At 38.2% G+C, this 27,140-nt stretch overlaps 2 protein-coding genes and 1 long non-coding RNA gene across 3 annotated transcripts; all 3 read left to right on the plus strand.

Moving 5' to 3' along the window:
- Positions 1–1,209: 1,209 nt before the first annotated feature.
- LOC122051127 (CST complex subunit TEN1-like) lies at positions 1,210–4,674 on the plus strand. Its single transcript, XM_042612088.1, has 4 exons — positions 1,210–1,378; positions 2,872–3,016; positions 4,139–4,292; positions 4,372–4,674. The coding sequence occupies exons 2-4, from the start codon at positions 2,910–2,912 to the stop codon at positions 4,480–4,482; spliced, it is 372 nt and encodes a 123-aa protein (XP_042468022.1). The 5' UTR covers positions 1,210–1,378; positions 2,872–2,909; the 3' UTR covers positions 4,483–4,674.
- Positions 4,675–9,131: 4,457 nt separating this feature from the next.
- Positions 9,132–10,986, plus strand: LOC122051137 (heat stress transcription factor B-4c-like). Its single transcript, XM_042612095.1, has 2 exons — positions 9,132–9,806; positions 9,895–10,986. The coding sequence occupies exons 1-2, from the start codon at positions 9,543–9,545 to the stop codon at positions 10,681–10,683; spliced, it is 1,053 nt and encodes a 350-aa protein (XP_042468029.1). The 5' UTR covers positions 9,132–9,542; the 3' UTR covers positions 10,684–10,986.
- Positions 10,987–18,776: 7,790 nt separating this feature from the next.
- Positions 18,777–20,845, plus strand: LOC122040659. Its single transcript, XR_006128692.1, has 2 exons — positions 18,777–19,501; positions 20,206–20,845. It is a non-coding gene; the product is annotated as an uncharacterized LOC122040659 (long non-coding RNA).
- The last annotated feature ends 6,295 nt before the right edge of the window (positions 20,846–27,140 follow it).

The raw sequence follows: 27,140 nt of genomic DNA on the forward strand, positions 1-27,140 counted from the left end.
GCTGATTTTAATTTCTGGATCCGTCCCTGTTTGCTGTCTATATTCCCCTGGATCACTGCTTACTGTTCCGAATCAGCATAGTTGGACGCGAGGTGATTATCTGGGGAGGAAATTCTATAGGGACCCGGCCTTCACGAAGGTTCATTTGAAACCATCGGATTCCGCTACTAGTATTTAGGGATGATCATGGATCGAATTGGTTTGATTATTGGGTTAAAAAATTATCTGACCCTATTAAATCAGATAATGTAAAATCGGGACCTACATCCGACCTTATATCCGGTGATTCTTATGTATCAGATATCCGACAGATTGTCAGTTATTTGGATATCCGACCCTATATCCAATGAAATATAAAATATAAATATAAATATAACAAAAATAAAATAAAATTTAAAATGATAATAGACATCACTCATTACACGTTATAGCAGTTAGTTGGAAATAGCTATTACAACGTGTAGTAGCTTATCGGAACGTGTAACAGCTTATCAACATTAGTTGCTACAAGTATGGATGATCACGGATCAGGTTGGTTCAGTTATTGGGATAAAAAATTATCCGGCCCTACTAGATCAGATAATGCAATATTAGGACCCTACATCCAACTCTATATCCGGCAGATTATTTTTTTTCGATTCGGTTCGGATCGGTATAAGCGGGTTGGTCGATTTGACGGGTTGATTGCTCACCCCTACTACTGGTATTTGATCTCCTTTTATATTCAATTTTTTTATTTATTAAATCATGATATTTAAGAATGATCCGTTGAGGTCTCAGCCCTAATACTTTCAGAATTTGAAATTTTTTTTATTTTACCTCCAATTGCTAACAATATTAACTTAATTGGCATGATATACATATGATCCCATTTATTGGAGTTAAGAACTGCCACATATTATTATGTCAGGGAGTAAAGTGATATAATATTTTTTAAACTTGGAAAACATTTTGATGATCTTAAAGTTTTGATGTTCAATTTGAAAAAAAGGTAAAGTTTAGGGGTAAAATGATATTTTTCCTTTAATCTGAGGAAAACAAATATAGTCTGCCCAAATCTTTTAGACCGCCCCAAATCATGGGTGATTCATATTGACTTATTTGGACCGAATGCTGCGAGAAACGAGGCCCGACAGCGCGTTGTAAGGATTTTCCAGATCCGGCCCACTAGAAAACCTACTCAATCACTGTCTCTTTAACTCCCCGGCCTCCACTGGCTCCACCCTAGAGGAGATCCAGCTTTCAATCACTATCTTTTAACTCCCCCCGGCCTCCACTGGCTCCACCCTAGAGGAAATCCAGCTGCCAAAGAGCCCAGAAACAAGAACGCCCCCTGCCGAATCTACAATCGATCGGTAACCTCGGCATCCAAGAACGTGTAAATTCCGAACTCCCATTTCTTTTATTTTTTTTTTTTTGTTGCTCTTCTATCCTCCTCCTCCTCCTCCTCCTCTGTGTAGCAGTACGCCACGGGATTGCTCGCCACCCTAGTAGTTTGTCCTTTTCAGATTACAGTTGAAATATCGAGCAACTTGTTTAGATAGGGGCGGAAATCCCTAATTATGTTGCACTAGACTCTAAGATCTTTCATCCGTAATTGCATGTTCGATTTATGGGAAAAACTTACTACAAGCTGTAAGTGCATTATCAGTGATCACCGCACAGACAGCGATTATATATTCGATACTGGAAGAAGCATTCCGGGTGTCGTATTCCATGCAGCATGAGCTGCTGTGATTATCCTTCTACATTCAAACATTTTCATGGTACATTGGTTAATAATTTGGTTAGCTACTTTTGCCAGCTGACAACAGTTTTAATAATGGTGCCAATGTTGGAATTTTCTATGATTTTTGGCGAATATTTATTAATAACTGAATTTTGTTTTAATTAAAATCGAGCTACATAAGCTCAACCCTAAGTGTTAAATTATACGGTGTGCATGTGTGATTAGGAATGATTTCATTGTGATGTGATGGATGACTATGTAGGCTTAAATCTCTGATAGCTTTTTATGGCGGTTATTTTAGAGTTTCCATTTGCATCTATATAACGGAAAGGTCCCCTATTCCCTCTCAACACATGATGTGCTTGCCCCACAGAAGGGCAACAAAGGAGAGAGGAATAAGAGGAAGTCCTTGCTAGCTCAAGCAATGGAGAGCAACGGTATAGTTTCATTTTTAGAATTTATTCCCTTGTTTTGGATCTTGCATAGCGTATCTTGGGTGGAAAGTTTTCTCCTACGGCCAACTGTCTACTATTTCTAAGTACAGGATTTACATTTTATATAACCTTAGTTTAAGTATATAATATGTAGGGGCACTCTATCTTCTTCATTTCTTAAACAACTATGTTGCAACATTACCATCCTCTAGTGTTCTTGTTATAGGTTAGTTTATTTATCCAACTAATCTTGAATTAATCTTTAATATTAGTTTTATACCTTTGTGCATAATATGCTTCATCTTCGATAACAATTGAAAGCATAGCCTAAAGATCAGTGTGGTAATAGCTTCCTGCTTCCATAGGCATATGATTTATCCTGCTACCGATTTGTAAGTCAAGCTTGATTGATGCCATATTGTTGCTTTCTGATTGACTAAAATAGAAATTGAATCATTCAGTATCCAGTTTGCATTGTTCAACATGTGAATGCTCATCGATTCACTTTTATTATGTTTGAGAAATAGAGTAATGCTAATCAATATTGTGCTCTAATCCTTAGAAATATCATAGTAACTGTTAAACTCAAGATTGGTGTATTTTATGTAGCTTAAGACTTTAGGTACTCAATTATTTGATCACTTCTAAATTTTCATTAAAAGGATTCTGCATTTAATGTCTTGTAACCTACCTAACATTAATTATCAGGTGCCTATTTTCTGTTCCGAGACTTCTGAAAATTTTGAATGATGGCAACATCGATAATCAAACCTGCTGTTCCAGTTCTTTTGAAGGAAATAGAATCAGGTTCACAATTTTTTAAGCAAGGCGCTTCTCTTCGAGTTACTGGAATGTAAGTACTGACAAGTGACAACATTCTTTTTAATCATTTTTTTAAACCTCTGAGAATCTGATAGTCATGTATTTTCAACCTATTTCAGTGAGTTGAGTAGTAGATGTGGACTTCTAAGTAACAAAATGCTTATTTCACTCTTTTTAGGTACATGAGTATATGTGATCAGTTTGCAGCTATTAATGGGTTCATAGGTTGCATAAACTTCTAATTCCTGAAATTCGACTCGGCTAAGTCAAGTAGTAAGAAAACTATTAAAAGTAGGTGTAGGTAGAACTGTAGAAGATGGTGGACTCACCATCTAATGCATAAGCAGTAGGTGGCTGCTTAGGCGGTCTCTTTAAAATAATATTAAAATATGGATGAGAGGAATATATATATATATATGACAATTATATTTTTAATTAATTAAAATGAGTCACAATTAATAATTAAGCACTAAACATGTGATGATATAAGGACAAGAAAATGGTGAACATGCTTAGGGGAGATAGATAAGGAATGCTGAACATGAGGTGAAATGGTGAAAAAATCAACGTAGTCTGTTGATATCAGGTGAAAAAGGGGAAGTGAAAGTTGCATGAGGTGGAATGCTTGAGCAAATGAACTAACAACTTATGAAAAAAAACATTTCTTTTCCGTAGACCTGATTGCACTGCCTCAACGAACCTCCTAAGCCTCTTAGGCCACCTAGGCAGTCTGTTTGAGTAGCTTTTTAAAAGGGTCACCCAACAGGGCCATCTAGCAATTAGGTGAAATAGTCCCTTGCCGATACCTCCTAGGTGGCTGCCTTTTAAAAGTGATCTTCATGTTTTTCATTTAGTGCTAAAAGGCAACAAGATGTACTACAATGGGTGTGTGATGCCCCCACTATTTTTCCAAGAGAACTGATGTGTATGTTTACCGTTTCTATTTGCCAATTTAATGCTTCAGTCTAGTCTGACCTTTCCTGAATATTATCTATCTAGTGTTTCTACTTTTTAGACTTTGGTACATTACATCAAGTTGATTTGTTTCTATGAATGTTTTAATTCATTGTTATTTCTGGCTATTGTTTGATGCTTGTGATTGGAAGTCTTTCAAAATTCATGCAATTCCGACTATTATTTACCTGCTCCTCAGGCTAGATGCATATAATGAGGACACTGCCATAGCAGTCATTGCCGATGCAAACATCAGCTTTAAGATAAATACCGTGCATTTGAGGGACCTCAGCTTCCGCATTGGTTCCTACTACCAATTTATTGGAGAACTTCACATTCTGCCAGAAGATGTGGTATGATCTTCCTGAGTTAGTTCTAATTTATGGCACCCTGAAATTGATTCTTTGACACAACTTTATTTTCTATATCCAGGCAATCTTGCAGGCACGTGTAGGAAGAATTGTTGATGGCCTTGATCCTAATCTCTACAACCAATCTCTTCAGCTTCGTAGGCAGTTTGAATCTGAATTTGTTAATTCCTGAGTCACATGATTTCTTCTGTTGGAGACATCAAACAATGAAATTGTGACCTTAGGCTGAAGACTTTATGATGTTTGTAAAAGAAGTTTATAAGACTGGTGCTAGTTTTCTATGTTCAGCTACATGATTTCTCAATGGATGTAGGTCTTGATCGAATTTTATTAGTTTGATATATATTCCATTTAATTTTGTGTCTCCTCTTCCATGGCTTCCATAGCAATAGAGGTGCAGAACCTTTGTCCTGAAATATATCATCGAGAAAGTAAATAAGATGGAAAACATCCAAACCTAAATTTACCATGCAAGTTATGTATTTGGTAAGTCATCGCACATCAAGTTATATTTGCCTCACTATTTAGATAAAAATAAATTTGTGCTTATTATGATTTTTTATTGGCATTTCACACTAAGCCTTTTCACACAAAAAAAAAAAAAACGATACATGTAAACTTGATATTTGCAACTTTATTTGACGAAGTTCACTTGAAACAATTATGTTCCAAATTACAGGTGAATTTAATTTCCATTGGTCAACTAGTGAAGCATCCATGCTTTGACTACTAGTTTTCTTCCACGCTGACGGTAAGCTAGTAGGGAAAGGATGTGAATTTAGTTAGTTTATTTCTATTATGACTGAATTTCCTCTTAGTTTGCGCTATGTTTCACAATATTTTATCCTCTGAAAACTATTAGTGCTTGTATTGACAGTAGCATGTCACATATGTCATAGCTTTCTCCTCTATTGAATAAAGGTATTTTAGGCATAGTTTCTCCAGTATTATATGCATTCACACCAAATATCTAGCACATGTTTCCTTTTCAAATTATGTTTTTAACACCTTTGATATCATTCACTCTAATATTTTCAACACCTTTGAAACCTTTCACGCATATCTTCTCCATTCCCACAATGAATACTGTGGTGTGCTCTTTTGAAATTAACCCCCACGGGCGCCTACTGGTAAATTTGCCAAGAGCAATTTATTTTATCTTTGATCCAAATTGTGAACGTGCTGAACATCTTCAATTGAGGGGTTTTGTGACGGATAATTTGGTTTTGATGATTTCTATCATAGTCGTCAATTACAGCGTCTGGGTTTCTTCTCATGACAGAGAATAATCACCAAGACTTCATCAGTTTTCCTCTTCCCTATCCACACCCAGTCTAATATCATGTTCATTTGTATACGCCCCACAGGATTATCTGGAGCGGTTAGTGCGTAGAAACTTCTCCAGCTACCATGATTTACCTTCCTCGTGAAGACCTTGGGCGTGGTGCGACGGGAGCGCTGGGGGCGAGCAATATCGCCTTTTGTCACATGTTCATTTGTATACAATTACACTTTCGACCCTAAGTTACTAGAGCTACTTTGGCATTATAATATCCCAAATGAATTGCTTCCCCAATTTCATGTATGTGTAGTATGTATATATTGTATCATTGTAGAGTTAATACAACATGGTTGTAGTGTTAACTGCCAACTATCAGGACTATGGCCTCATACAAGGATGAATAACATATTTGATAGATGAGTACATTGCAAGGTAATGTGGACAATGGCTTCACATCAGTATATAAGATGTATGGAAGAGTCCTGTTTCTTTTTCTTTCCTTTTCCATTATTTACCGCCCCTTTCCCCCTTGTAATTTAGTCCGTCTAAGAAAAGCAAGTTGGAGGAAGAAAAAGGCAGGTGAGAAGGGCAGGAAGAATTGAATGCGACGCAGGACAATGGCAGTGGGGTTGAAGAAGGTGGGGTCAACTCCAGTGACGGAATTATAAAAAGAAGTGCAGAAGAAGAAGAGAACAATGTGATGAGCATGTGATGGCAACAGCCTTTGTGCCTCCCTCCCTCGGCATTAGAGCTCACTTCTCCTCCTCTTCTCAACTCTTTCCGCTCTTTATTCATCTGCCTGCAACCCCATCGCCCTCTTATTTAGTGTTGGATCTGACACCGTTGTGATTGCCCAACTTCCCTTCTCCCTTTTGATTATCTCATACTCGCAATATCAAATTCATTTCTGAAACTAAACACATCACGTGGCCAAGGTTTGATAATTTTATTTGTACAGTGACAACTTTTTACCATGTACACATACATATACGATTTGTTTTCTGACAGGAAAAGACGAGAAGCATCGGTGGGAGCAGAATATATCTTGCATGCAATTCTTTTATCTCGTGAACCATGCACCCAATAAAAATTATTGAGATAAGAACGCTGGCTCAGAGGATGGGCATCTTGCAGCAAAGACACAAGCCAACTATAGAAAACTGCCGCAGTTCTCGTGTTCCTCTCACAGGCAAAGAGCAGGGAAAGCGACACGAGCCAGTAAAGCGACAGGATACCGATGAGAACATCTCCCTCACTATAACACTGCCTTTGATAGCCGGTAGGATTCCAAAGTTCCCACTTGCTAGTGTCACTTCATTATAATATATATATATGCTGACACACACAAAAGAAGGCAGCCTTTTCAGAACAATAGATGTCTATACTTATGGCATAGTTTTGTATTTTGATTTGTCATATACAACACGTCATATGCATACTTAATTGCTTTTGTTGAAACAAAACATCCAATTAATTGTGCCTAAGAGTGGTAGCAAGATTGATGTAGGATTCTAGAATTTAGCTGGATGTACTTGTGGACCTCGTTGTTTAATCTATATTAATGGACGAAAGTTATATAAAAGAAAAAGGTTGAGACGATTTCTTTTTTGGTGTTGATCGAGATGATTTATGTTGTACTAAATAGGAAACATGTTGGTAGGATTTATCTGATCAAGTAATGGCCAATTTGATTTCTTAATTTACCTAGGGTTAATCGTGTGGGTAATTGGTTAGATATCACAGCGTGCTTCTGTCAAAACAATAGTAATTTCAGAACAATCAAAAGTTCATGAATGCGTGTTATATCGAATATTTAAGTAGGTATTTATGAATTTTGTTATGGATTGAAGCTCCTCTGTTCCTGTTTACACTATAAAAACAAAAAATGTACCGAGATATATATATAAAAAAAAGACAGTGCTATAAATTCAACACTCGTTAGCTGAAATTACTTTTCAATTTTTTTAGTTAATTTCATGGAAAATTAATTTTCTTTTGCTACTACATTTATGGTGAATGACTCCATGTTGTTCTTGACTTTGTGCCGCTCCTGATTCCGGGCAGACTCTGTATTTGTACCATTGCTTGTATAATATACGGACAACATAGTCATTTTCTTTGAAGAACGTGGAAAAATATATCTGTTTATGCGAGGAAATGTAGGTAATGTAAGTTGAAATCTCGGAACATATAGAGAACGTGATGGTATAACAACAAATTTATAAAAGGTCATTCACTCATATGAGTGCAACTATACATGCACATTCACAAATTTTAAGAAAATGCGAAACTATTGTTGTTCTCCTTTTTTATTTTGCCCTATCAAAAACTTATTTGAATGTCAGAATAACTGTGTTGGGAACCCCGGCTGTCATTATAACTCTCTCTTTCTAGTGTTCTCTCCCCAGGCTCCAATGGATCTTTCGACAAGTCCTGGTTGTGTAAAGGTGAACGATGACAAAGTCAATGCCCACGCTAACTCAGCCATCGACGGAGCCAACTCGGATGATCTACCTAGATTGTGGGCTATGTTGGCGTCAACATCACTCGGACTGCTTTCTCTTTCTTTCGCATTTCTTTCATTCTCCCATGGTAAACTTAGGTTTTTTCCTTTCTAACTGCTATCGGGCCCCTGAGCTACAGTTCGGGTAGGGTTGAACGTGGCTCCGTCATTGAACTCGTTTATCTACGATCTTAGGCAGGGTCAACATGAAAATAAATACATAAATGTACTTGTTGCTGCACTGTAGTTGACAAAGTTAAATATATGTGAGCCTTAATCTTTAAGGACTGCTCTTTAATAGTCTTTTGGTTAAGTATGTAACGCGCATTACTGAAATTAATGAACCTCCGTTTTTTAGGTAACTTTTAAGGAAGGACTGAAAATGATCCTCAATATATAGACTCACTGACTGAATATGCTACAATACTGAAAAAAAATATATTAATTCTCAACACTAGATATTCTTTTTCTGAATTGTGCAGACGCTGAATAAAAAAACCTCAATAATATACTGAAAAGAGTCGACCCAGGAAGCATTTTGGAAAAGATGCCTTCTTTTCTTTTTTTTCTGATCGTGTTTACAGTACGTTGCATACATGCCATGGATGCTGTAGTTCAGAGAGAATCCCCAGTACTGATTCAAGCTTGAACTGGCATTGGGAGACGGAACATCTGCTGCTGCTGTTTCTGCCTTCGTAGCTCCTCCACACCACACATGCTCTGTTCTGACCTCTGCGAAGCGCGCCTTTCCTCTCATTTCTTAATGAATGCACGCACAGTGGATTAGGGTAAGCATCCAAAGCCACTCCTGTGTGCTGCTGCCCCACCAATGGATAGATAGCGTTGTGTGCCGCGAACGTGGCCATTGATCGATCCTATGATGCAATTTATAGGCCTTGACTGAAAGTATTTAATTAGTAATTAAAAATCATCATTCTCTACTTCTTTTTTTCTTAAAAGATTCGGCGTTCGAAATTATTGTTATTCAAGGAGAAAATGCTGAGTAATAAAATGATTACTCCCATGTGCACAATCTCAAATGAGATCTGAGATTTGGGAGGGTTACAGCTTAGTTTTTGATGAGCCAACCGAGCACAATCTATGCCTATCTCATAAAACGACTGTTACAATCTTCATATCAGGTATCTTATAAGCCTTACGAATTCGAAAGCACGAACGACTTCTCACCACGAAAGGTAGAATAAAATTAAATAAAAAGGAAATCCCGCCCTCCTTCACGGGCTTATCTTGAAACTTGAATCCCAAACCCCAAACAACGGCACATTCCACCCATTTCCGTTTCCATCTCTCCGATCTCTCTGATCTCAAGTCTCAAGTCTCCACAGCACCGACAAGGACACACATTCCGCCCCCTTCCCGTTCCCACCTCGGCCGACGTGTGCAGTATTAATATTGAAACCCGCTCCCAAGTAAACGGCACTGATCGATGATGGAGCGGTGTTGGGAAGCGGCGGCGGCGGCGGAGGCGGCTGGAGGAGCGGAGGCGGCTCACAAGCCGGTTCCGGCGCCGTTCCTGACGAAGACGTATCAGCTGGTGGACGATCCCGCCACAGACCACATCGTCTCCTGGGGCGACGACCGCGTTTCGACCTTCGTCGTGTGGCGCCCTCCCGAGTTCGCCCGCGACATCCTCCCCAACTTCTTCAAGCACAACAACTTCTCCAGCTTCGTCCGCCAACTCAACACTTATGTATGATCTATATACCGCATTACTCTGTTCTGATTCATCGACCGATTGAGTAGATACGTTATGATTTGATTTGCTGTTGTTATTGCAGGGGTTTCGAAAGGTGGTGCCGGAAAGATGGGAGTTCGCCAACGAGTTCTTCCGTAAAGGAGAGAAGCACCTCCTCTGTGAGATCCACCGCCGGAAGACCTGCTCTGCCGCTTCCTCTTCTTCCTCCGTCTTTCCCTTGGCGGCGTCCTCCTCCAGCTTGTTCCCTTTTTACTCCCACTTCGACGACTACCGCCTCGCCGTCGCCGCACACGGCTGGAAGCCGGCCGGCGAGGCTCCCTCTTCCCGCCTCCTCCTCCTCGGCGGCGGCAATGAGGTCTCCGGGAATGCCATCAGAGCGCCTCCGGCCGCCGTGGCGACGAGCGCCGCGGCGTTGGTGGAGGAGAACGATCGGCTGCAGAGGAGCAACACAGCGCTCGTGGCGGAGCTGGCGCACATGCGGAAGCTCTACAACGACATCATCTACTTCGTGCAGAACCACGTGCAGCCAGTGGCTCCCAGCTCCGGCTTGCTCTTCTCCTCCAACCACCGCATAGCGGCGACGGGCGGACACCCCGGAAGCCCGGCTTCGAGCAGCTCCCTCACCATCGCAGAGGAGCCGACGTCCCCGTTGCCGCCGCCGCCGCCGCAGCTCGATGACGACGCTAATAAGAACGAATTGGAGAGCAGCATCACGGAGCCGAAGCTGTTCGGGGTGCCCCTAGGCTCCGCCGGCCGTTCTAAGCGACTTAGCTTCCAAGTCGTCGACGACGACGAGCCACCGCCGTCGACCAAGCTACGCCTCGTGGTAGAAAAGGACGAGTTGGAATTAAATCTAACGCCGTCATCATGATCCCCATTAATCTTCTTGATTAATTTGGGACGTCTTTAATTCCTTGTTTATAATCTTTGTTGGTCAATTAATTAGCGAGCTTCTTCGTAGTGTATGTTGCTAGCTTTTAATTTTTCTCCTGTGTTTATTGAGAGTAGTTAATTAATGTAAATAGCGATCTTAACTAATCTATTTTGAGAACGTAACTGGACCGTGCATGGACCGTGCATGGAACCAGTATTTAAGTAATCACTATGTAAGGATTAATCATTAAATGTATCGTATCCTTTTTGATTCTATAACAAATTTATCATGAAAAAGAAACGTTTGAATTTTAATTAATGCATGTACGATAGACTATAATATTTTTATGTCATTTAAATATGTCATATATTAAGATTGGATAATTAGTTAATTAATTTTGATCCTTATTGATCCGATTTCTAAAATACTACACTGAAAAAATAAGAAAGAAAGTATATATATAGCAGTCACTTTCTCTAAATTAATTCGGTCAACAAATGACCATGACACGGTTCTAAACCCATGATTAAGCTAATCACTAGAAGAGCAAGCGTGGAATTTAAAAAAATATTAACCAGGTAGGTAACTCAATCTGATTTCACATAAATTTTCCATCTGGCGTTATGATAAATTAGAAAGCACTCATGGCGGGTGATTTAAAAGTCCAGTATCCTTTGGTTGTGAGTTTAATTTGGAAAAAAAATCTCTATAAATACATCATAGCAAGTGTAGCTGTCTGAGTGACAACTATATATCTTTTCATTGCACCATAATCCCGAGGGCAAAATAGGAAAGGATATGTTGAATTGTAATTCAAACTATTCCCTTCCCTTTAGTTTTTAGTCCCACATTGCCAAGCTAAGAACTTTGGAAGGCCTTATATATGGAACTCTTCCATCCTTGCTTAGCAATGATAAGGGGGCCTACACGCATGCGCGGGCCAAGCCCAAATCGAATGGATTTGGGGGGTTCGAGCCGGAAATCCATAAACCGGGCGTCACGTACGCGATTATCGCGCGCAGGGGGGTGCAAATCCCCAGCTCGTGGACCTCGCGCTTACGGGCGGCCCGGTCTGTTTTTGCCAGTCCGGTTTGGTTCACTCCATTCGGTTTTGTTGCCTGATTTATCTATTCCGGTTCAGTTCTTTTCCGCGCCGCGTGAGGAATCAAAACAGCGCGACGCACTGTTTCTGTCCGCGTGAACGAAGAGACGCGGTTCTGTTCGCGTGAAGGAGCAAAGCGACGTACACTTTGGTGTGTGCGCTGTTTCGAAGTGTATAAATACACTTCCTCCGTTCCTTCTGAAAACACACCGAAACAAAGCATTTCTTCTGCCTTCAGCTTCTTCTTCTCTCCCCTTGTTCTGAGTTCTGAGGCTTGGTTTGTGATTTGAGATTGAGTCCGAGTGCGACGTTCGTCTTGGAGTGCACCTACGAACGACGCGAGCGGTTGTCGGATCTTGGGAGGATTTTGCCGGAGAGCCTCTGCACCGTGGGCGGCAACAAATTCTCTAAAGACAGTCGGCACGCCCGACGCTTCAACTGAAGATATACAAATTCTTAACTTTTACTCGTTTTACCTGTTTATTGCATGCTCGTCATTTATTGGTGCAATTATAGATTATTGTGTTAGCATAATCAGTTTTATTACAATTTTAGAGAATTTGTTGTAGCATCAATAAACATGATGAACGATAGAGTAATGGGGTCTGATGAGGCTAGCGCCCGACCCGAAAGATTTTTCGGGCAAAACTTCAGACGTTGGCAACAACGAATGAAATTTTGGCTTACTACGCTAGGGCTATTCTCCGTTATAGAAACAGACCCTCCTTCACCTAATGAAGAGGAACCTGCCCGTAGTGCTGCCTTAGAGAGGTTTAAGCAAAGAGATTATCTCTGTCATGGGAGAATCCTATCTGCTCTCTCAGACGCACTATTTGATGTGTACTGTTCAACCGCTTCAGCTAAAGAGCTGTGGAAATCTTTGGATAAAAAATACAACTCTGAAGATTCTGGTTTAGAAAAGTACACTGTGGCAAAATTCCTAAACTTCAAAATGGTTGAAGACAAATCTGTGATAGAGCAGACACATGAATTCCAAGTCCAAATTCATGGTCTTGCTGAAGGAGATATGCCATTACCTGAAAAATTTCAGGTCTTGTCAATCATCGAAAAATTGCCTCGGAGTTGGGAAGATTTTGGCATGACTCTTAAACATCGAAGAGGTAAAATCTCTCTCGAAGATTTGATGATTGCCTTAAATATCGAAGAAGAACATCGGAAGCAACATAAAAATGATGATACAAGAATGCCTATGGATTTTATTCCAAAGGCGAATGTAGTAGTCTCATCTGACAAGAAGAAATTCAAAAATCAGAAAATGAAAAACAAGATGAAACCTAAACCAAAGGTTCAAAAGAAAACTGGAACCAAACCTAAGCCTTGCTGGGCATGTGGACAGGTTGGACATTATGCCAAATTCTGCCCTAAGCGAAAGGACAAGGAGAAAAACCAAAACAATACGTGCAACACCAAGGCACAAGTAAATGTTGTAACTGCTAGTGACGACACCAACGATAGGTTTGTTACCTTCAAACCCGAACTAAACTTGATCTATCAACCCAATGAATGGTTAGTTGATACAGGTGCTAATGTACACTGTTGTGCTAATCGCTCTGCCTTCCTTACTTATCAGGTAATTGAAGGCACTTCCGTGACCATGGGGAACCATTCTGCTGACAAGTTGACCTAAGGTTCACCTCTGGGAAAGTCCTGTCACTGCATGAGGTGCATCATGTTCCAGCGGTCCGTCGGAATTTGATTAGCGGATCAAAGTTAGTCCGTGCTGGTTATGAGTTGAACTTTAAATGTAATAAAGTTGTAATATTACATTTAGGAACCTTTATTGGAAAAGTTTACCTTAATGAAGGTTTATTTAAACTCAATGTAGAAAATGCTACTTTAAATAAACTTCTGATATTGGTTGTTCATATAACATTGAGTCTTATGATTTGTGGCATGACAGATTAGGACATGTCAATTTTAATACCGTAAAAAGGATGATGAATCTTGACATGATCCCTAAGCATGCTATAAATAATAAGAAAAAAATGTGAAATTTGTGTGCAATATAAACAACCCCGTAAATCATTCAAATATGCATTGATGAATTGTGAAAAAAATCGATTTCAGATGTTCAAGTATAACGAGAATAGACTAAAGTGCAAATTCATTGATATGACAAACTCACATTGCTAGTTTATAGGACAAAAGGCATCAAATTTTTATGTTTATCAAAAAGGATAATTTTTGAAAAGTTTATCATAATATCTTTTCACCAGCCTCTTCTCCCACGTTGATTCCAGGTCATCATGTGGAGAATTTATGAACCTTTAAAAATGAAACACATATCTTCAGCTTGTATAATATGAGAATGCCAATCATATAGCAATAAGATAATGAAATGAAAAATCGAACCCTTAATGATTAATTCCTAGCATGTTATACCCAACTTTATGGGGAGGCTCTTAACGCATGCTGCTAAATATGCCAGATCTAGATGGATAAAACCCCATATGAGCTATGCAAGGACTAAGTTTGAAAAAGTGGGGTATTTGATGCAAAAGGTACTATAAACCTGAACACAGAAGGAAAAAACTTGGTCCAAAGATCGTAGATGGTATCTTCTTGGGTTATGCTCAAAATAGTATTGCATATAGGTTCCTGATTATTAAATAAAAAATTCCTGGAATAGATGCAAATACTATTGTAGAACTTCGCGATGCTACATTTTTTGAAGATATATTTCTTATGAAGACGAGAACACCTCAATCTAGTATTCTTACTAGAAATGAGCCTTCTTCTGTAGAGGTCCCATTATCCGTAGTGGATACACCTTCCTCAAGTCACTCTAGACTAGATGAATCTAGTGAGTATACAGAACCGAGAAGGAGCAAGAGACAACGTGTGTATACGGATTTAGGCCAGGACTTTATCACCTATAATATAGAAGGTGACCCTGTGACATATAGAGATGCTATGACTTCTCCTGAAGCTAAGCACTGGAAAGAGGCCATTAAAAGTGAAATGGACTCTATTATCTCTAATGCCACTTGGGAGTTAGTAGATTTACCTCCTGGGTATAACACTATAGGATGTAAATGGGTGTTTAAAAGAAAACTAAAACCTGATGGGTCAGTAGATAAATTCAAAGCCCGCCTAGTTGCTAAGGGATTCAAACAGAAAGAAGGGATTGACTATTTTGACACTTATTCTCCTGTTACAAGAATTACTACAATCCGAGTATTAATAGCATTGGCGTCCATATATCATCTTGAGATCCATCAAATGGATGTCAAAACAGCATTCCTTAATGGAGATCTTGAAGAAGAGATATATATGGATCAACCTGAGGGATATGTAGTTTCTGGAAATGAGAACAAAGTTTGTAGGTTAGTCAAATCTCTTTATGGTTTGAAGTAAGCTCCAAAGCAGTGGCACGAAAAATTTGATAGAGCTATGCTATCATTTGGCTTTGAAGTGAATGACTCTGATAAATGTGTGTATGCTAAAATGAAAGGTGATAATTGTATTATTCTATGCTTATATGTAGATGATATTCTACTGTTTGGAACTAACCTATCTATTATAAATGAGACTAAGACCCTCTTAAGTGGTAAGTTTGATATGAAGGATATGGGTTGTGCTGATATGATTTTAGGGCTGAAGTTGACTCGATCAACTGATGGAATAGCAATTTCTCAGTCACTCTATATTGAGAGAGTATTAGAGAAATATGGCTATAGCCAAGTTAAATCTGTTGTCACACCATATGACCCTTCAAAAACTCTCCACAAGAATAATAGTGGTGTGGCAGTGTCTCAATTAAGATACTCACAAATAATAGGTAGTTTAATGTATTTAGCTAATTGTTCTAGATCTGATATTTCTTTTGCTATATCGAAATTGAGCAGGTTTACCAGCTGTCCGGACAGAACGCATTGGGATGCATTAGACAGAGTACTCAGATATCTAAAAGGCACTATATCCTTGGGCTTGTGGTACGGGAGATTCCCTGCAGTCCTGGAGGGATATAGTGATGCTAGTTGGATAGCTGACACTGCTGAATGTAAAGGCGTTACTGGTTATGTCTTTACACTTGGAGGCGGTGCAGTTGCTTGGAGGTCTGTTAAACAGACGATTATAACCCGGTCTATATCTGTGGCAGAATTGTGTGTTTTGGATACCACAGTAACTGAAGCTGATTGGCTTAAGGGTCTTCTTTATGAAATTCCCTTGATGATGAAGCCAATACCTTCTATTTCAGTACACTGTGATAATCAAACAACAATAGCTCATATTAGAAGCTCCAAGTATAACCAGAAACAGAAGAGACATGTACGAATAAGATTAAAGTCTATTCGTGAGCTAGTGTCTCTTGGAGTAGTGTCATTGGACTTTGTAAGTTCAAAAGACAATATTACTGACCCACTCACTAAAGGACTTGATTATGAGAAAATCAAGAGATCCAGTTAGGGAATGAGACTGAGGCCTGTCCTGGTTTCATCTATAGCGGCAACCCAACCTATCTGATTGGAGATCCCAAAAAGTAGGTTCAATGTGGTACAAACAAGATATAAGGGTGAAACGTAAGCATCAAATTGATTGAGATGTAATCTCATAGTCTCTTCCCTGGATAGATGCTTGACTGCTAGTAAGGATGAGCTTAGGAGCTCTTAATGAGTTCAAGGTTTTAATGACAGGATGCTTGCAGTACATCCTTGGAGAACTCACCTATGTAAGTGTAACTGTGGGGCCGCAGTGTGGGGGGTTCTAAGCAACTCTCCTTAGCACTTATGAAACAAGATTCGGTGGCATGGCCGTAATGCACCAACCCAGAAGGATTCAACCGTCGCCAGTGATGAGTTGTTACCAATTGATCTTCACATATAAAAGGTTTAAGATCAAGACTTAGTTCTCTTCAAACCTATGTGAATAAAATTGGTGTACTTAGGTGAAAATTCAAACCGGAAGGTATTTTCACTGAAAGCTCATTGCAACCAAGCCTCAGAACATATCTTTCTTTTCTTCTAAAATAATTTGAATTAGTGGGGGATTGTTGAATTGTAATTCAAACTATTCCCTTCCCTTTAGTTTTTAGCCCCACATTGCCAAGCTAAGAACTTTGGAAGGCCTTATATATGGAACCCTTCCATCCTTGCTTAGCAATGATAAGGGGGCCTACACGCATGCGCGGGCCAAGCCCAAATCGAATGGATTTGGGGGGTTCAAGCCGGAAATCCATAAACCGGGCGTCACGTACGCGATTATCGCACGCAGGGGGGGGGTGCAAATCCCCAGCTCGTGGGCCTCGCGCTTTCGGGCGGCCCGGTCTGTTTTTGCCAGTCCGGTTTGGTTCACTCCATTCGGTTTTGTTGCCTGATTTATCTATTCCGGTTCGGTTCTTTTCCGCGCCGCGTGAGGAATCAAAACAGCGCGACGCACTGTTTCTGTCCGCGTGAACGAAGAGACGCGGTTCTGTTCGCGTGAAGGAGCAAAGTGACGTACACTTTGGTGTGTGCGCTGTTTCGAAGTGTATAAATACACTTCCTCCGTTCCTTCTGAAAACACACCGAAGCAAAGCATTTCTTCTGCCTTCAGCTTCTTCTTCTCTCCCCTTGTTCTGAGTTCTGAGGCTTGGTTTGCGATTTGAGGTTGAGTCCGAGTGCGGCGTTCGTCTTGGAGTGCACCTACGAACGACGCGAGCGGTTGTCGGATCTTGGGAGGATTTTGCCGGAGAGCCTCTGCACCGTGGGCAACAACAAATTCTCTAAAGACAGTCGGCACGCCCGACGCTTCAACCGGAGATACACAAATTCTTAACTTTTACTCATTTTACCTGTTTATTGCATGCTCGTCATTTATTGGTACAATTATAGATTATTGTATTAGCATAATCAGTTTTATTACAGGATCATCATCTCGCACCTAGTGTAGAATTTAATTTGGCAAAAGGTGATTCGCTTACCTCAGCTCCCCTGTTAACCCGCTCTTAGGTCAACACGGAGGAGGTAAATCACGGATGACTACTAGTTCTTAGTGCAGATGGCCAAGGCATGGGGGAAGCCATGCTCAGATGCATCGAATTTCGACCCCAATACCTTACGTGACAATACCCCATGTCTTAACCACCGCACCACTTCGAGGAGAATTTAAGAACGACGATATGGAGATTGACATCAAATGGATGAATATAGAAAGCTCAGAATAACATAAAATAAAATTTTATGTATTTGTCTAGTCTCCTCTTGATTATATTTATGTTTTCAAATATAAATTTGATACACTATATATATGAAATTAATGTTTGAGTATGAATATAATCAGAAGAACTAAATAAAATACATGGGACTTGGTTTGGAATGATATAAAAACAGATTTTATGTATTCTCAAATATAAATTTGACATAGTATATGAGAATAATAATTTTATAAATTTAAATTAATTTTAAAAAACAATCTATTTTAAAAAAATCAAGCTAACTATAGCAATTCATTAAATACGGAGGGAGGGCTAAAATAGGTATGAGATATAATTTTAAAACTTATATGATTTAAATATTTAAAAACTTACCTACGCGGTAATTCGCCGATGTTTTTTTTTTTTTTTTTTTTTGGCAAACCAAACCGATCGACGCCTGGGGAACGTGATAGTTCTCAGAGATTCCCTGTCCCGGCGCTGCCCCATTTCTCTGTCCACACAAAATGCCAAGGAGCAACGCAATAAGAAAGCGAACCAACAGCAGAGAGAACAATTTAGGCTGCTGGCAGCAGTCAATGCATGTGCCCAATTAATTCAAATCTGACCACCAACCTTCAGTCGTGTCAGTCGATTTTAATTCGCTACATGTACGCTTCCAGACCCCTATTTCCCGGAATTATTCGCCTTCTTCTTAGCGTTTTAATTTCCTTTTGAACCTTCCATCTAGTAATGGCAATGAATCATGAATAATCAGGGTGTATATTATTGTTTTGGCCCTTCCACACTACGTCGGGCAGAGTGCCAAAAAAAAAAAAGAGGTATATTATTCCTGCTGCCTCAACGTGCCATGGCACACAACAGTGCGGTATCAGTATGGCTAGCAATCTGCCGGATCTTTGCTCTCCATTGATCGTTGTCATCTCATCAGGTTCTCTTTACTTTTCTCTCGGCCCGAGATCCAAATTAATCGAGGAGCTAGCCATTGACAAAGTGAGAGAGTGAGAGAGGTGCCTTTTGCTGAAAATTAAAGCAGTTAAATTGCTTTATCGATATCGTATGTTGTAAAGTCAGTAAGGGAGTGATTAAAGTTGACTATGCCACTAAAGCTTTGGACTTTGGAGTGGACTCCACGGAGTCTTCTTCTCTTCTCCTCAAGTCACAGGCACGCATGGATATGCGCGCCAAAGCCAGGGAGTGAGAAAAAAAAAAGTCGATCGATGGTAGCTCATGGGGAACTAAATGATGATCTAAAGGGAAAAGAAGAATAAAAAAAAGTAGTAGTGAAAGTGGATGAAGCATATGGAAGGGAAGATCATAAAAGGATCGATGGATTGGAATTGGATGTGTAGAGCATGTGAAGCCGTTGAACAGGTGCATGACAGAGCTCCTGTACCGCATGCATCAAAAAGTAGAAAAACGCCTGAGCGTAGAGGTCTGTGATGTTTGGAAGCATACGTGAGGCCTCGCTTAACTGAATGCTTTTGTATGCTGTGCCAGAGAAGAGATCAGATCAAGGAACCATGCACCAGCACTGGGGATGAAAGGATCTAATTTAAGTGAGATTTCATTTCTATTCCTATTTATTATATCTGTCTTTATTACTATCCTCATCCTCATCTTCATCAGATTTTTTTTTATTTTTTATTATTTTCATCCTCGTCTCTATATCCATCGGAGATCGAATATCTATTTCCATACATACCCATATCTATACTCATACACATACTTCGAATATCCTCTATACTAATAATTTTCTTTATTTCATCCAATTGTCATCATCCAACCAAAGCCTATTAAAATTAACATCATATTAAAAAAAATATAATTTTAAAAAATAGTTAATGAATGTGACGGTCAATCCAGAAGTCTAACATCTTTTGATTATGTCCTTATTTATAGGAAATATTTCTATAAATACATTATAATTGTGATTTAAATTGTTAATTTCTGGATGACAATTTGAATGACCTATGGGACTAATAAAAAATTATAAAAGATAGCATATAATATATTTTACAGAAAATGATTCTATAATATGCAATATTAACTAAACTATTGAAAGAATATCAATAAGATCATGTCAATCCATTCGGATTGATCTCCGACCCAATAAGATAACGATCTATAATGGCCCAAACGCTCGAGCCCAAGTGCCGAAATGGATACGTCCTCTCTCACCGCTGTCTCCCTTCCTCTCCTCTGCTCTCCTTTCCATCGAGATCACGGCCCTTATTCTTATTGGGACGGCCTCCGCGTTCAGGCTCAAAGCTTTCGCTTAATTGGAAGTGGCGGCCTTCTCGGTTACCAAGCTGGTGCAACGTAGGCATTGACGCATGCGCTGGCGAGGTGTTCGATCTTATGCCACTGTGGAGTGTTGCAGAATAAAAGGTTACATAAATGACTTCCTTTGTACATCTACATCTTTCCTTATTGATGCATTTTTTAATTTCTGCTGTGTTCCCAAGTAACTTCCATATTCCTTCGAGCGTGTTATGTTAGTCATATGCATCAATATAAGTAGTTTTAAATATTTTTCTAATAGTGATATCATATTATCGGATATTGCGTGTGATCTGTAGTAGATTGATCACACACTATCTGTTTTTGTTTCAAGTGTTATCGATTGATTAGACTAAAACATATATTTTTTGTGTCTAATTGTTATCAATTTTGTGGCTTAACCAAACTTATCCATTTATTGATCATGGGATGAAAATGAATACAACGTAAACAAGAGGAGAGGGGAAGCACAAAGAATGCTGCCTACAACAATAAAAGGGAGAAATGAAGTCAAAGTTAAAGAAATGTATTGATATCATGTATTTGTAAGTGTTCTAGACCCAATTGTGCCAATATCTTGGAGTATTACATATTTAGTTGAGATGTATTAAAACTAGTAACTACGATATATTTATAAATACTAAAAAAAAAAACTAATTCCAATACCCTATTATTTGATTTTAATGTTGATTTTTTTTTGAGTTAATCACCTCTTTGATGTTTAAGGCACCATGGATGTCATGAAGAAATAGAACAATAAAAATGTAGAAAAAGAAAAAAAATTAAGGTTAGGTTTAGATACCAGAGATTTTCCTCTAATACCACTATTAGTTGTGTTATTTATAGAGAATCTTTCTCTAAAACCTTAACAAGTTATTGGATCTTTAGGGTTGTGTATCATAGGTTGTGTATGGGTTATGCCCAATTCTGATTTGAAGCAGGGTCACGTGTACTAGGTTTGCCGAAATTGAGCTACCCATATAGGTGGAGCATGCTGTGTTAGAGGGGTATTATTACCCAGGGTATATGTAGGATCGGTGGCATATAACGTCAAGGGGGGTGGGGGGTGGGGGTGAATCACGTGTTAAAAAAAACACTTTGTTCTTTTTCGAAATCAAAGATCAAGTACGCAGTAGAATAAAACAAAATAGAACAAAAAAAACACAACTACATGAGGAGACGAGTTACTTGGTTCGGAGCCTTCAACGACTCCTACTCCAAGATCCATGATCTCTCGGACTGTATCAACGGGTAATCCACTATAACCTCTTTCGGAACCGTCAAAAAAAGGAATCAAATACAGAATATCGAAGGAAGGGAAGTGTAATAGTCTACACTCCATTTTTGCAAGTAATAATAAAAAAACAATATTTAACTTCATTACCAACTCGCAGAAAGAAGATCTGGAAGTGCTCAGGAATTGGTGTCGGTCTGTTAGTAGCAGTTGAAAGTCACGGAGTAGTAGCACAACAGTAGTCAAACGTATTCGCAGCAGCAGAATGGTCTTTGCAGTTTGTAGAGGAGATAATGCTTGAAGGCTGCTCAAACAGGGCTCATATAGGTTGTTGAGGGTGCCTCCAGCTTCATTTGAGGTGCCTTCAGCAGCAAATTTGATCGCTAAATCTTGGGTTGCGATAAGTTGCACGAACTACGACTTCCATCCACTCGAGGGCACCTTCCATGCTCTCCGAGGCGCCTCCGAAGCACTCTGAGGCACCTAAGGCGTCTCCCCGCAGCGAAACTTTATCCGCAATGTCTATCCATGCGAGGGCGCTTCCATTGGATACATGGCGCCTCCCCACCACTCCGAGGGGCCTCCAAGACCCTTCGAAGCATCTTGGACATTGTTCATCCGAGGCTTAACTTGGTCTTTACTCCTGCAAAAATATGTTAGGCTAACAGAAAAATATTTAACCTGCAAAACAAAGTTAGCACAATTTATAGGCATGATTAATTAGATCCTGTTTTCTCGAGACTAGTCACAGTCTCAGTCTAGGTTTCTAAAATGGACCTAAGCTGGACTTGCGCCTAAAGTCCCTAATTAGGGCTCGTCTTCACTAGACACTCTCCTCCAGTGACTTACATTACTTACCATGCAGGATCTCTTGACTCCCTTTTGGCCCACCAGGTCTTTCTGTCAGTTGTCAGGTCCGCAGACTTAACTGGACTTCGGTTAGCTGTCAGGTCTCAGACCCAGCTAGACTTTTCGCCAGATATCGGGTCACTCCTTGACTTATCTGGATTTCTACACTAGCTATCAGGTTATCCAGACCTACCTGGATTTCAGCCTGGTGTCAGACCCATCAAGTCCTGCACACTTGGTAGAAAAGTTAGATCACACAACATCTAACTTTAATCCATTTGTCATTCATCAAAACTTAGGTTTGATCATTTGTGACAACTGCACCAGCAATCTCCTCCTTTTTGATGCAATGACAACCTGCGTTAAAGTTATAAAAATATGCAAAAGGAAATAGCAATAAACAATGATTCAAGAGAGAGAGAAAAAATAAGTAACTTCAATTTATGTTTATTCTCTTGATCATTTTAGGGTTAAGATATCCAAATTAGTTAGATTTACCTTTAGTTTTTCTTACTTAACCCTTGCCCTCCCCTTTAGCGTTTATCAAAAAAACATGCAAATAAGTAAGAGAGAGTATAACAGATAAATAGAGCAAGTAAGCATGTCAAGCAATAAGCTTTTTTTTTTCTTTCATTAAAAAATTTGCAGGTCTATTTCAGGGAGGATTTAAAAATTCAAAGATAACATTGTTGCAAAGAAATTTAAAAAAATAATTTTGATAGTTCTTTCCTTAAGTAACTGGTTTTCAAGTAAAAGAATATTGAAAAACAATTTACTTTTAGAATTTGCAACTAATTTTCAAGAAAGTTGTTAAAGTAAATTTTGAACATTTTTTCAAAGGATATTTCACCCAAATTTTAAAGTAGTTTTCAAACACTTTGTAGAAATTTTGCACACATTTTTTTTAAGTGTTTTCAAAGAAATTTGTTAAAGTAAAATAATTTTGAAAACATTTGCAAAGTAATTTTTTAAAGTTAATTTTCAAGGCAATTTTTGAAAGTTAATTTTTTCAAAGCAAATTTTTAAAAGAGTTTTTCAAACCATTTTTCCAAAACATATATGTGAAAAATATAAGAGTATTTTCAAAGCAAGTTTTGAAAGCCAGTTCTAAAAGCATTTTGCAAGACATTTTTTCAAAATAATTTCAAGGTAATTTTCAAACATAAATTTTCAAAATATTTTTAAGTTGTCCAAATAGATCCTCCCCTTTAACCTGATATTACTTTGAAAATAATATTCATCTAAAAATAGTCCTTAAATGTCTAACCTTTAGCTACTAGCTAGCTAACAGAAAATAGTAGCGTTCACTTGGTTAGTCAAGTCAAGTATGTTAATTTAACTAGTTATTTACTAAAATGGACCAATTAACTTGATCAATGTATTTTTAGTATTTAATGCCCTGACTTATTTTGATGCACTGATATAAAGGCAAAGTCCTAAGCATCTCACACCATTCTATGTTTTTGAATACACAAGCAAGATAACCTTAATGTGCTTGTGAGATGCTGGTTGCTAAAGCTATAGGATCATGCTGTCTAAGGGAAGACATAGTCTAAGTCCATAATAGTTTTTTGAAAACTAGAAAAATGGGGATTTTTAAAAAAGTAGAAGTAGAAGTGACCTAGAACTTTGAAATTATTATTATTATTTTTAAAAAGGCATCCTATCCTTTAATTAAATTTAAAAAAAAATTACTAGAATATCCAAAGAAAGTAATCAATAAGTAACTAAATAGGTCAAGTAGATAGATCAAGTCAAGCAAACAATATATACATGAGCATTGAGCAAAATAAAGTCTAATCATCATCGGCAGGTGGAGGGGCTGATCAGTCACACGTAAAGCTTGAAGTACGGCTTGCATCTGTTGGTCTATCTGCTTAAATCCAATGGTTATCTCGTTGCGAAAAGAGGTGAATCCCTTCGAGATTGACTGTCGGATCTGTGTGGAAGACTCCTCCAGTCTAGCAAGACGCTCATCTATGGAAAGTGAGGTCTAAGGTTGGGTCGTGGTTGTAAGAGGTGCAAAGAATTTGTCAAATGTAAACTCTAGCATCTCTTCCTCCATAGCTGCTGCTGCCTCGTCGACCTTGGCTGGAATGACTGGTGGGATGCCCTCATCGACCTCGTCCAGAATGGCTGGCTGAGGACCTGCTCTCCAAGTCAGTCCCCCTTGAGCGGTAACCTCTATGTGTACTAATGCAAACTGATGCTAACCAATCTCATCATACTCGCTAAGGGGATTGTGTGTACCCTAGGTCATGTCTACTCCTATAGTCGAAAATATGAATGCCAAAATGTGGCAGTAGAACATATGAACTCGTCCCCTAGTGATGAGACTGAATGCCTGAATGACATTTTGAAATTGATGTAATGCAATGCCGATGTCTAGTCTCTTGCATAGTGCATAAAGGAAGGAAGAATGTGATGGTTGCATCGTCACAACATCACGAGATGTGATCGGCAAAATGTAGGTAGTAAGGACTCTATATAAGGCATAGTCCTAAACCTTGAGAGAGAAAGAGATCTACAGTCTATCATAATGGGTACTCTTTCCTCCTAAAAAAAATATATATAGATGATATCTAATATAATATGGGAGTAGGGTTCGCCAAATGGCAAGTCCCTACTAGGGTAACACAAAAATAGACATGTGGACGGCCTAAGTCCCAAACTATCATACAGTAGAGTAGGTGAGAACCTAAAGTCCTTACCGGCTACTCTGGTAGAATATGTCAAGTCATCTATCTTAACTAAATTGTTATAAAATTGGACATAAGTTGACAGAATGATTACGGTAAACCAATCTATCTAACTTATAGTAGTCTATAACTTTTATAATAGGGGTACAATAATAGAAAAAAATGTCCTACTTAGGTACCTAAATTTTAGTGTGGGACGGATTAATGTTTCGTCATTTCCTAAAGTGATACATACATATAAATATTCAAAGAAAACATGCAAATATAAAGAAATGAATATTTAGATAAAGTTAGATGATACCTATGAGGCATATATGAAGTTTAGGAGGTGAAAAGGGGAAAAAGGAGGTGAAGAAATCGGTTGGAGGCTCCTTCTCGAAGTTGTTTTCCTGAATAGAGAAACCCTCCGTTCGCTGTTAAAATCGGGATTGGAGGCGCTTTCAAACTGATGGTATAGAGGGTGACTTCAAGGTTGATGAAGGCGCCTTCAAGTGTTTTAGCGAGAGTTTTGCCGCCTTACTGCGGGGCGCCTTGGACTCAACTGGAGGTGCCTTTGTCTTTTCTGATATTTTTTTATTTTTTTTAAGTTAAGTATTAATTCATTTTAAGTAAGTTTAAATTAAGTTTTATTAATTTTGATTGTAATTTAAGTTTTAATTTTAGTTTTTAACTTTAATTTTCATTTTAATTTAAGTTTTAATTTTAGTTGTTAATTTTAATTTAAGTTTTAATTTTAATTTTGATGTTAAGTTTTAATTTTTAATTTTTGGTTTTTGATTTTAAGTTTAATTTAAGTTTTAATTTCAGTTTTAATTTTAATTTAAGTTTTAATTTAAGTTTCAATTTTAGTTTTAATTTTTAATTTAAGTTTCAATTTTAGTTTTAATTTTAATTTAATTTTAATTTTAAGTTTTAATTTTATTTATAATTTTCATTTGACCTTAATCATCTCACCGGTCAAGTGGTTTAACCAAGATATTCCTATAATTTTGTGAGATGAATTAATTGAATATTTATTTGAAAATAGTTTGATTTTATGTTAGATTTAGGTTTAACTTTCAGTCAATTAAATGCGCATTTCAAAAATCGGCTTACAGACTGTGGCGAAGTACAGGGGCGTCCTTGGATATCGGAGCAACGACCATTTCTAGACAAAGCTTTTTTAAGAAATTAGACATTTAATTTTCCTATTAATAAACCTTGGTATAACTAGTTTAGGATTTGGCGAGGTAGCTTCAGTTAGTTTCTCTTAGCTAAGTAGACCAAGAAGGGTACGCCTTACCCTAATTGACTCCCTAGACTAAGCTTCTCTAATGTACTATCATCTCGCCCCACCCTGGTACCAGGTTGGGCAAAAGTCAAGTTATCTTTTTTGTCTAGTCCTAATTATCCTATCGGATAGACTATTGTTTTAGATGTGCCAACTAGTGTAGTGTCTCCCCTAGAATTATTGAACTTAGATTTAAGTTGTAGGTTTATGTCGATTTGTTTTATAGTTATAGTATCCTTGATTATAGTTTGGTTTGTGAGTTTTACCTTTTTGTTTTAACTTGGACTGGTAACCCAAGTTTGGTTTAGCTGATTTAAATTTGTATTTTGGTTTTAGTTTATTAGATTTATTTAAGATATTTTCTCGTTTTGTTCTTATATAATGTATTTCATTTTTAGGTACGTAGTATTGATTTTGATTTGGTTTTACTTAGACAAGCTTTTGGAATCCAAGTTCTGGTTAGTTTTTTATTTTGGTTTACTAGTGATATAAATATTTTATTTGTTGAGCTGGACTTGTATCCGAGTTTGGATTTGTTGTACACAACTAGTTGTGATCCAAGTATCATATTTAGGTATTGGATCTTGTTGTGATTTTTTCTAGTAAACTTTTAAGGTTTGCAATTTCAAATTTTAGTGTTGAGTTTTCTTCTTCAAGTTTAATATTTTGAGTTGAATTTTCAAGCCGACTTGGTTCGAGGTTTGATTTAAGTTGTTCTTTTAGTTTGTCATTTTATTTGCTAAGTATGTTTACTTGATTTTCAGCAACAATTAATTTTCTATCTAGACATGCCATAATTTTAAAAAATTTAGAGCTAAGAGTAGTGTTTACCTCGATGGAACCTTCGGAAAGGAGTGCGGACT

This window comes from Zingiber officinale, chromosome 1B (genome assembly GCF_018446385.1).
Source record: "Zingiber officinale cultivar Zhangliang chromosome 1B, Zo_v1.1, whole genome shotgun sequence".
NCBI classification, from domain to species: domain Eukaryota; kingdom Viridiplantae; phylum Streptophyta; class Magnoliopsida; order Zingiberales; family Zingiberaceae; genus Zingiber; species Zingiber officinale.